Source organism: Rhincodon typus, chromosome 22, assembly GCF_021869965.1.
Source record: "Rhincodon typus isolate 14 chromosome 22, sRhiTyp1.1, whole genome shotgun sequence".
Lineage (NCBI taxonomy): Eukaryota > Metazoa > Chordata > Chondrichthyes > Orectolobiformes > Rhincodontidae > Rhincodon > Rhincodon typus.
The window spans coordinates 4088601-4100690 of NC_063353.1; the positions used below are offsets into that span (position 1 = coordinate 4088601).

Consider the following 12090-nt stretch of genomic DNA (forward strand, 5'->3'; position numbering starts at 1 on the left):
CCCCCCCCCCCACACACACACACACACACCGACACCCCACCACAGACACACACTCACACCGACACCCTGCCACAGACATACACACACACCGACACCCCGCCACAGACACACACACACACACACACCGACACCCCGCCACACACACACACCGACACCCCCCCCCACCCACACACACCCCCCCCCCCCCCCCCCCACAATGACACCGCCCCCCCCCCACCCCCACCCCCACCGGTCTTTTTACCTTGTGTGTGATGTAGGTGAGTGGTAAATATCTTGATTCTGAGTCATGCTATAGACCCAATACTAAAGCTCAGGTAAAGAAATTTGGCTACCAGTGCATTACTGGGATTAGACGTGTCTTGGCAGAGGGTCACAACTGAGGGGTGGAGATTTGGGGGGTGGTTTTGCTCTGGCTTTTTGTGTCAGTGTTGGGGGTGTTGCAGGGCACTACCCTGGGGGGAGTTATCGTGCTGATACTCTGCCCTGTTTGGCCCAACCATCTTCAGCTGCTTCCTCAATGACCTTCCCTCCATCATAACATTAGAAGTGGGGATGTTTGCTGATAAGTGCACACTGATCAGCATCATTTGCGACTCCTCAGATACTGAAGCAATCTATGTTCAACAAGATCTGGACAATATCCAGCCTTGGGCAAAACAAAAAGTTGGCAAGTAACTTTCATACCATGCAAATGTCGGGCAATGACCATTACCAATAAGAGACAATCCACCCACTCTCCCTTGACATTCAATGGTGTTACCATCACTGAATCATCCACTATTAACATCCTGGGAGTTACGATTGATCGGAAACGCAACTGGACTTGCCATATGAATACAGTGGCTACAAGAACAAGTCAGAGGCTGGGAATACTGCAATAAGTAAGTCACCTCCTGAATCCCCAAAGCCTGGCCACCAGGTACAAGGCACAAGTCAGGAGTGTGATGGAATACTCCCCACTTGCCTGGATGATTGCAGCTCCAACAACACTCAAGAAGTTTTACACCATCCAGGATAAAGCATTTCCACAGTATCACAAAAATAGTTACAGCACAGAAGGAGCCTATTTAGCCTATTGTGCCTGCCCTGGTTTTGTTACCTATTGCCAATCTCCTGACTCTTCCCCGTCTCAGTAATCATCTAATGGCCTTTAGAATGCCTCTATTGAACCTGCCTCCATCACATTTCCTGGTAATGCATTCCATACTCTAACTACTTGCCCCCAAAAAGTTTTGTCACATCGCCCTTGCTTCGTTTGTGCATCCTTTTATATCTATTTCCTCGCAATTTTTTCTTTTGAGCAGGAATAGCTTCTCCTGGTCTACTCTGTCCAGCCCTTTCATGGTTTTGAGAACCTCCATCAGATATCCTCTTTGCTGCCTTCTCTCAAAGGAGACCAGTCCCAACTTCTTCAATCTATCCTCATAACTGAAGTTTCTCATCCCTGGATCCATGCCTATAAATCATCTCTGTACTATCTGCAGTGCATTCACATCTTTCTTGTAATGTGCCTACAACTGTACACAGTATTGCAGTTGAGGTCTATTATGTGTCTTGTGCAATTTCAACATTACCTCCCTGTTCTTGTACTGTGTGCCCCTATTAATATAGCTGACTGCTGTGCTTTATTAACTGCAATCTCCAAATGGCCTGCCACTTTCATTGATCTGTGGATACATATATCTGGGTCCCTTTGCTTATCCACCCTTTGGGGATTGTATCCTTTTTTTTTACTGTTTATGAACGTTCTTCTGACCAAATCTTTGAATATTCTTCTGACCAAAAACACTTTGTCCACTTGCTTGGACAGGAGCAGTTCCAACAACACACAGGAAGCACAGCAACAGTCAGAAACAAATTGCACACTGACTGTACTTCACCCACTTTAAAGGCACTCCTCTGTCCAGTGGTAGCATTGTACTTGTTGGGGCTCCTTCACCTGCTAGCCTGCAACCTTAGGCACTGAGAAGGTACTAAGTTAGATTAGTTCTGAGGAAGGGTTACCAGACCCGAAACATTAACTGAATTTTTCTTCACAGATGCTGCCAGACCTGCTGAGCTTTTCCAGCAACTTCTGTTTTTGTTCCTGAGTGACAGCATCCACAGTTCTTTTGGTTTTTAATTACCAATTTAGATGTGTTTATTGTGTACGTTGCAATGGGTTGATGCTCAGAGAGGTGGTGAGTTACTTCTTTTCTGGGATTGCATTTGAATGATGCTGATTGGAAAGTGGGTAAAGGTGGGATATTTGAGGTGTAACAGGAGATAGTGCACATTCTGGGTCAAAGTCATGTGATATAACTTGGTTCATGAGGATTCACGCTTGGATTTTACATGTAGTCAGATGACATGCAGTTGAGGCTCAGTCATGATAATGCTTGATTTTTTTTGATATGTTTCTGTTTCTGAATGTTGCTCCCCACGAATCCATTAACTTCCTCTGATGAGGGGCCCCCATGTTTTCCACTCTGCGAGTTTGCCTCAGTCTAACGTGAGTTTACACGTTATGATCTTGTTCTAGTCCATCGTTGCTGACGCATTCGATGCTATGCTTTGCATTCCAGCCAGTTGGCACTGTCAGGAATGAGAGGTGTTTGACTTTGAGGTTGAACAAGTGGGAGGGCGTATGTGAAGCCGTTAGCCAGAATTGTTGCTGTGTTGTGATGGAAAAATCATTCACTGTACGGCTCCTGTGGCTGAGCTGTCAATTTTCTCATTACTGTCCTGTGTGTGTACTTTCATATTTCAGAAAATGGTGTTTATGGAATGATTGAAACAAGCCTGTGCACTGATGTGACAGAAGTTAACAATCTTGAAAGCAGTGGGTTTGCAGAACTGTGATGTGGGACCTGAGATTTAAACGAGCAGTTATAGGTGGATCAACTGAGGACAGAAGTAATGCATTTCTCAATTGAACTCATCCTAACAGGTACTGGGCTGAATGTGGTTCTTTGGAATCTGTTGATAAGCCCGTCAGTTGTGCAACACAAACGGGCCATTCAGTCCATGGACCTATGTCAATGTTTATGCTCCAGCCAGCCTACTTCATTTACCCTATCAGCATATCTTTCTACTCTTTATTTTTTACTCCCTGATGTTTATCCAGCTTCTCCTTAAATGCCTTTGTTGTTTGCCTCATGTGGTAACAACTTTGACATTCCCACCACTCTGAGTAAAAAGGTTTCTCTTGTACATCCTATCAGATTGACTCTTTGTTAAAACATTTGCTGAATAATCCTGAGCATGCTAATAAGTATGCTGACAACCAATTTAAGATTGTCAGCTCAGTTTGCAGTGTGGCTCACTTGCAAGGACTACATATAAAATGGCACAAGGCCCTATTTGCGGATAACATGTACACACATCTGTTTCAACTTAACAAAATGGCAACAGCCAATATCAAGTTTGTTTCTTGGGCACCATGCCCTGACTATTCAGAGTCAACCTTCCTGATTTAAATTTAAACATAGCTTGGCAGTTAACTGTCAGTCATGATCTAACTGATGCAATCTCCATGGCAACACATCTGACCCGTTTGAGCCCACTTGACAACGAGTTAGCATTTATTTTGATACTATTGTCATACTTAACATTGGTACTCTTACAGATGTCCTGATAAGTGCTCGAAAGGTTTTGACAAAATGTCTTTTGCAGCAATGCACAAATGGAACGTTCATATTGTTTTTATCAAACTCATTAATTGTTATCATGCTTCCCCTTGTACATTCTTGGGCGAAAGAGTCTCAGCTTCTTCCATCTATCCTGTTAATATCTTATTGGGTTCTGTTCAACCCCGCTCATCTTGTTTGCACCTCCTCCATTGCCTCTCCGTTCAGTTGGAAGGAGTGAAGGAATATTTAAACTTGGTTGCAGCACTGTTTGTTTAATTCCAGGGGTGACGGTCTTTCCTTTCTCTCACCATCCTGTCCTTGCTGAAGCGTTCACTCGTGTACGGGTCTGCTCTGTGAGGCTCAAAGTGACTACCTCAGCAATCATTGTTCACCATGTTGGGTGTAACCAAACTCTGTCCTTATCCAATACCTGCCCACTTTCCAGTATGTGTCACTGGCTGGAATGCAGGGAAAGGTATCTGTTGTCTGTTCTTTCCTCCTCATCCCTCACCTCTGCAAGCAGAGGCCAGTTCTAAGTGAGACTGGACACCGGGAAGCAAACACAGGATTTATTTTTCTTGTGGATTACTGTTACTCAGGCTACCTCCATTGTCATGGTGCAAATCCTATTGGATGTTGGAGGACTGTCATACACTTCTGGTGAGGCTCTTAAGGGTGTAGTTTAAAATGATTGTTTGTTGACTGGGATTGTTGTATTTGGGTCAGTGGTTTCTGATGCCACTCTACCACAAGCATCTAGCCCAGCTGCAGTTCTTTGAGATCTCTCCCGTTATTGGCAGGCCGCCAGACAATGTATTGAGGAGTTTCAGACAATCTTATCTTTGATTTGCTTTGTTCTGCCTGCAGCTTTGCTTCTTTAGACTGGCACTGATGTCACACCCATGATACCCATTGTTTTGTGACCAACTTTGAAACTACAGAAGGCCATGTACCTCCTTCTGCCCCTTCTGACAATTGATCTGTACCTCCCATGTCTTTTCGCCATCTTTGCTCTGTATCATTTGATTCTGTTACCCGAACCATTTTGGAAAGAGCTTATCGATAATCTCTGAATTACATACTCTTTCGATCACTTTGCTTCTTTTGCAGTGACTAAGTGTGGCAATTCATTAACAAAATGGCCATTTGCTGTTCCACACTTTCTTAGTGTGAGTTATCACTCAGTGCGGTAGTATGTTCTCTGTCACCTCTGAGTCAGGAGGTTCTTGATTCATGAACCGAATCAGAGACTTCCACTCGTATTCCAGGATGACAGTCCAGTGTGGTACCGAGGGAGTGCTACAGTGTCAAAGAGATTGTTTTGCGGAGGCTCTATCTCTCTTCTCCATTTCTTTCTTTTCTTCACTTTTTTTTATATTCAACCTTCTTAGAGAGACGTTATAACACAGCTCTGGAATAGATAGGACTTGAACTCGGGCCTCTTGGTCCATGGTAAAGATGCTACACTGTACACCAAGAGCCCCAATGGAAATTTAGATATTTTCTGATCACCCATTTCAGAGATGTTATTACATCCCTCAGGAGCAGGTGGGACTTGAACCTGGTCCACCTGGCTGTAAGACAGGGACCCTACCATTGTGCCACAATGTGACTTTTTCCCATTTATATCTGGAAGTGTTATAACACACAACTGAGCAGCTCTCCTGCCAACAAATCACTAATGTTTTTGTTAACCGTTAACCACTACCAGTAAATCACCGAGCTGGCCAATTAGAAATTTACACGCAAAGCCCATTACAGGGAAGTGCACACCAAAAGTGAGGGGGAGCGAGGGAGAGTGGAAGGGGCAAAATCAGAATGGAGTTGGAGGGGGATAAGAAGCACTGAATTCCCCATACCAGTGTGACTTTAAAGCCTGACCAATTACTTATTCCACCTGACTCTCAGTATTATCATGTTTGAAATTGGCTGCAGAAGGTTCACTTGTTAAAATTAACAGGTCAGTTCTTTAAGAGTTCAGTTAAATATTTCTTAACACTCCTTAGAATGTTATCATGAAGGAAGTACTAACACTGTCCTTTAGCAGACAGATTATTAATGTTTAAGTTTTGCCTTTTGTTTTGGTGGGAAAATGACTGAAGAAACATTTACAAAATTATAGTTGTAATTTTAATCTCTTGACTTACGTGTTCGGTAATTGTGTTCGTCTAAGTAGAGTCTAAGGTTGCCCTTGTTTGTCAAAACTAACTGTATTAGGCAGTGAGATTTACAAACATTTTGTACAATGATTTCTGGAGCAATGGAATTAACAATGCTTACCAAAATCCTTCTGCTAAAAGGAAGCACATACTGCTGGTGAGGTCCCAACCTTAACTCACTAGCCTCTTTTCTGCTTGATTTAAGTGCACTCAGATTCCTCAAAGAGAAAAGTTTGGGGCGGTACAGCACAGTGGTTAGCAGTGCTGCCTCACGGCGCCAGGAACCCGGGTTCATTTCCACCCTTGAGCGATTGGTTTGTGTGGAGTTTACACATTCTCCCCGTGGGTCTCCTCCCACAGTCCAAAGATGTGCAGGTTAGGTGGATTGGTCATGTTAAATTGCCTGTAGCCTGCACATCCTTGGACACTAAGTGGGTTAGCCATGGGAAATGCAGGGTTACAAGGATAAGGTTGGGGGGATGGAGGTGGGGGGTGCGGGGGGTAGCGGGAAGAGGGATGCTGGGTCTGGATGCTCTTCAGAGGGTCGGTGTGGACCCGATGGGCTGAATAGCCTGCTTCCACATTGTAGGGATTCTATGAAAATCCATGCTGACACTCCAGTGCAGTGGTACGGGAGTTCAGCAATGTCAAAAGTGTCTTCTGTCAGATGACATGTTAAATGGAGGCCCCCATCCTACCCTTGAGAAGGATGTGAAAGATCATGTAACACTGTTTCAGATAAGAGCAGACCAGTTTTCCCTTGTGTCCTGCCTAACATCACTACAAATGGTTATTGGGTTTTATCACAGTGCTGCTGTGGGATCTTCTCTGCAAATTAATTCAAAAACTACTTCAGTTATTCTAATGCAGTTTGGGGCTTCTGGGGTCATAAAGACACTAGAAATGGGAGTTTTTGTTTTGTAAGTCATTCAAGAGCAGTTGAGTTGGGCATTGTGGATTCCCATGGGAGTTGATGGTGATGGTGCTGCAGCTGGAATTCTGCTTCAGAATTCTAATTGAGCTACTTCAGCCTGGGCTTTGGATTGTAGTCATACTTGTGGAGGGGAGGTGTGCCTAGCCCTGGAACATGTGGTTTAGTATCTGAGGTGAGTTGCCGTACAGACGTCAAGATTGGTTGAACCTGAGGCACAGCTTTTGTCCCTGACTGTCCTTGAATCAGGAAGCCTACAAGAGATGGAGCGTTTGGAAATGGAGAGGGGGATAGTGTTGGGCTCTTGCAATTCTCTGCTGGGTTAGCTCAGTGTGAAGCACTTTACTTTACTGGATAATGTTCATCCTGTTTTGACCTGATGTTGTTTTCTTTCTCTCGCAGACACCTCTTGGCTCTGGGGGTTCTGACCCGGACACCTCAGTAACAACTGCGCCAGCTGTGGAAGTCAATGATGAAGGTGGTTCTGAGGTTAGTAAATGAAACAATATATGCACTTCATTCTTCCAAAGTCAGCTGGTACAGCAGAGGGAGAAAGGATCTGAATAGATGTTGTTAAAATTGAGGACACCTTGTGTAGACTAACCTTGAATTCTGTCGAGTGCAGCAATAGGAGAAAACCTAACCAAGGTGTTTCAGAAGCGATTAAAAGATTTTGTAGAGCAGAGGGACGGAAACTATTTCCTCTGGTATGAGAATCCTGAACAAAGGGACGTAAGCCTCAATAGTGAGTCCATTTACAGGGAACAGCAGGAAGTACAGTTTAATTGCTTTCTCTCGTAGGATGTGTGTGTGTTGCTGGCACAACCAACATTCACTGTCCATTTCTAATTATCCCTGAAGGTAGTTAATCACGGTCAATGCCAGGCAGTGGCCCCACCAGTCTTATTTTAGAGAATTTCTAATCATCCTATTAGGAGATGCTGTTACACATGTCTGGAGCAGTTGGGACTTGATCCCAAGCCTCCTGGTTCAGAGGTAGGGACACTACCATTGTGCCACGACAACCCCTTCCAGTTTTATTTTAATTGGATTTTTCTGCAGTGGCTTTGATCCAGTAAAAAATAATCTTGAATCTGTGCCCCTAGAAAAAGACTGGACTTGATGAAAAATTCAAATCTGGATTGTTGCATTTTTGTTTGTCCTGTGGAGAAATGGAACTAAAGTGGCTAGGTGGAACACATAGAGGTCAGCCATGATTTAATTGAATGGTGAAACAGGCTCAATGGGCTCTATAACCTACAAACGTTCTTTATTTCTTTGAGCAAAATACTTAGCGTCATTATTGCTGATCCATGAAAATTAGGGCATTTTCAGTCTGCTCACTGTATAATGTAACTCATTGTAAATGCTTTTCCTTCTGCTTTTGGAACCAACCTTGACGCTGACTAGTTGATATTCATCAGTACCTTTTTGAGAATGAAGGTTTCTCAGCTTGACGAACGAGCACTGAGAGATGTAAACATAAAAGAAATACTGCATCCACAATCAATCTGATTGTGAAATCTGAAGTTGGAAATGCCAGTCTGCACCTGGGTAGGGATCAGGCATTTGAAAGTGAAGAACAAGTATCAGAATAAAAAGCAAGAAGTTTGGGGAACAAGAATGAACTCTGAAGTGATTAGAAACGTGCTTGAAGGAAACAAAACAGGAAATGGTAAAGCACCTGAGGTCTTCATGTGAGTTGATACAAGGAATTCTGTACTTGGGATGGAGATCAAGAAGAAGGAAAAGCTCAGACAGTAGCAGGTTGTCAGCAGCTGTCCCTAAGTTCGGGGATGATTTTTACTTAGTTGTGAGCTTCTGCGAAGACTGAAGAGGCGGATTCTCAACCCACACGTCTTTGGGTGTGGGGCTCAGGTTGTCATGTGAAGTATTGGGATCCACTGTGCAGGATGTACTTCCTTCTCTTTGCTGCACTGCAACTGCTCTGTCCCGTCAGAATTGACTGAGATTCAAATTGTGATGCAGCTTCGTGGATGAGTGTCACCATGTTGAACAATAGCTAGCAAGCACCTGCCAGTGCTTAATTTCAGTGCTGTTGCATTTCAAGGAGAGCCTGAGCGGCTTTGGAAGGTTTTCTTCTTCATCCCTTGGAACCTTGAACAATTGAGAGTTGAGAAAATAAGACTTGGCACAGGAGATGCTTTTTGGCCATCCTAACAGTCTCCAGTCCATTGAAGTAGACTGCAGAAGTTTTTGTTTCAATGTTTGTGGAGTTGGCTTCCAGAAGGACACCAGTGTTTGAACAGTCCCCTGACCAAACCTGAAGAATGCGGCAAAGGTACTAATGTGGTGACGACAGCTGCTGAGTGCATTGACTTTTGTGAAATTGTGGAGGTCTTTGTTGTCAAACATTCCAACTCTAAAACGACAGTAGCTAAAGGAAATGGACAGGAAGAATTAGAGTCGAAGAAACTGGATGTGAAGACTCTTGTGCAGATGCCTGTCTGTTGATGTGTAAGAATTGACTGAGGCGACTTGTCATCTTACCTTCTCTCTTAAGGATGTGACTTTGGCTAAGCATGGCTCAGATTGACAGCCCTAACTTGATCGATGTAGCAAAAGGAGGAGACTATTCCACTCCTTGTGCATCTTCCACCATTGTTAGAACATGGCTGACCTGTATTTTCCTTTCCATTTACCCAACTTTGCTCCAAATTCCTCAAAAGTCATCCTTGCCAAAATGTCTGTCGATCCTAGACTTAGAATTTTCAGTTGTTCCCCCATTGGAGGAGAGGTTTCCAGATCTGAGTTACCCTTTGTGTGTAAAAATGCTCCCAGATTTCATTTCTAAATAGCTTAGCACGTGTGACTGTGTTTGTATATGTTGCTTGTTCATAAGTCAACCAGAAGGGATATTAGTCATGTTATAAGCTTTATTTAAATCATGCCTGTGAACTTGAGTTTTACCCATTTACCTAATGCGGTCGAAATTCTGTCTCAATTTTTTAAAATCCGAGTGTGTGCCTGTGTCGCCTCCAGAGTCGAGATGGCATTAGAATTTGTTGTGCTTGATCTCACTGTTAACCTTCCGAATTATAGTTGCGATTAACACCTTTTCCAGGGCTTCATCTGTCCAGTCTGTATGCAAACGTTTCTAACATCAACTGAACTGTTTGAGCATGACCAGAACGAACACACTGAGACAGACAGGGCGATACAGGAGCAGCTAAACCCAGACACAGCCGTTAGTGTGGGTTGCTTTTTGTTTGAATTCTCTCTGGGTGGGTGACGGTATGTGAAGTGGTGGCGGGTTTTCTTTCTGACCCGAAAGCCGTCCTGCTTTTTCTGTATTTGTTTCTTCTGCAGCATTAGGGAGCTGGCTTTTATTCCTGCCTAGTAGAGCACGCTTCTTGCCAGCATGGTGGTTCTATTGCATTTGTCTCAATTTCTCCCCTTCAGTTCTGTATGAGACCATGATTGGCTCAAAACTTGATGATGTAAGGGAAGAATGCTGGAATTCTTCATCCAAATGATAAGTCCGACTGTGCAGTGTTTCCATGCCCATAGATACCAGTGTTACCAGCCAGTTGGAGGGATGCTAAATGGAAGCTGAAAGAATTGGTCCCTCTAGTCTACCTTCTACTGTGCTACACGGTAATGAGTGATGAGGGTGCTTGTAGGCTTCAGAATGGTGAACTGGGAGGAGCATGGCAGATGGCGAATTCAAAGTGGAGAACTCTGAAATGTCACGCTTTGAGTACAGGTATACAGAGGCAGGACGTTATAATTGGCATGTTTGTGAAAAGTGTCAGTGAGCAGAGGGACCTTGTTGCCCATACGTGCACGTCCTTCAAAATGGCAGGGCAGGTGGTTGATGTTTAAAAAGCATCTGGGTAATTTGGGTTTAGAAACAGAAGTAGGGAAATAAGACAGTAATTGTAAACCACTGGTTAGGCATCTGCTGGAACATTGTATACGGTCAGATTGCGCCCATAGAATTATATAAAGATACAGGGAAGGGTCACTGGAGGAGAGACTGAAAAGCTTAGGCTTGTTCTCTAGACCTAGAAGGTCGGTGTGGACTCAATGGGCGGAATGGCCTATTTCCACACTGTATGGATTCTCTGATAGGTAGAGTGGATAGAAAGGCTTATTCTGCTTGTTTGGGGACAGTCTATAACCCCAGGAGATGAGGTGTGGGGAGAGAATGGGGTGGTGGCAGTAGTTGAATTGTTCCTTGGGGGAGCTAGCATCGGCATGAATGGTCTAATGTCTGTCTATTTTACTGGTCTGACTATAAGAATTAGAAGGTTTAGAGAGGGGATTTGAGGAGTATGTTTTTAGGAAATGCTTAAATTCTTTCATTGTATGGCCTTTTGTCACTTTGGTGGAAAGTGCTGCTGTTGTGAGCAGAGAAACTTGGAATCCCTCTTGTCAAACGTGTGCATCGATTTAAAATGTTAACATGCTCTATCTGTACCAGTGACATTTGGTTGTTTACTGTTTACTTCAAATGAAAGCAGGTTAAATAGATGGTTGTAGTTGTCATGTTTATGAAATATTTAATCAAGAAGTGGTTGAATGCAATTGGGACTTCTAGGGGTTTGTGTAGTACTGTTAGCAATGCTGTATTATTGCTGACAGAGGCACTGGAGAAGGTGCAAAGAAGATTTACAAGGATGGCGTGGAGAACTGAGCAGGAACAACAGTCAGGAAAAACTTGAGGCTGTTCTCCCTGGGGGTGGGGGTGGGGGTTGTGGAGAGAAGAGAGAAGACTACGAGGTGAATTTAAGTGGCTGGTCAAAATTATTTCCTATCAAAGATCTTCAAATGCACGGAAAGTTTCAATTAGTGGGGAGTCCAAATTTAAGAAAAATCGTAACGGGGTGATTAAGAAACTCAAAATGGACTTCAGGAGAAATTCCTTTACCAGAGAATGGAAATCAGATAGATGCATGAGGGATGAAGGAATAAAAAAGATGCGCTGATAGGATGAGATGTGGGATGGAAGAAAACTTGTGTGGAGTATAAGCAGAGACCATTTAGTCAGAATGGTCTGTTTCTGCGTTGCTATGTCTTGAGTAATTGCTGATTGTTCCCGACTTAAACAAATGTTGCTTCCACTTAGCAGGACCATTTTGTGCCAGGATGCCAGAGTGTCAGGTGGGAGGGTGATGGGCAGTTCATGGGTGTTTTGTTGACCCCTCCCCACCATGAGTGTGCAACAGGGCAGTATTACTCTCACTTCCTATTTCCTTCTGGCACCCAACAGAATGCTAAGTACCAGTGTTAATCTTTGTCAGATGGAGGTTAGTAACCTGAATACACAAGCTGTACTACTAAATCTCATTGGGGGCAGCAGAAATTTACGTGATCTAAGAATTAGGGAATGGAGTAAATCAAATTGTTGCCCCATTCCAAACCC

General features: G+C 43.7%; 1 protein-coding gene across 5 annotated transcripts in view; it reads left to right on the top strand.

The window, feature by feature from the left end:
• The first annotated feature begins 2815 nt into the window (after positions 1–2815).
• eea1 (early endosome antigen 1) overlaps positions 2816–12090 on the top strand; it is an 84982-nt gene continuing 75707 nt past the window's right edge. For 2 of the 5 annotated variants that reach the window (XM_048610298.1, XM_048610299.1), the window contains exons 1-2: positions 2816–2929; positions 7104–7190. In XM_048610298.1, the coding sequence (XP_048466255.1) occupies positions 7171–7190 (20 nt within the window). In that variant the 5' untranslated portion in view covers positions 2816–2929; positions 7104–7170. Of the gene's footprint in view, positions 2930–7103; positions 7191–9786; positions 9916–12090 lie in introns of those variants that run through there. The other 3 variants (XM_020513358.2, XM_048610297.1, XM_048610295.1) reach the window with 2 other exon arrangements.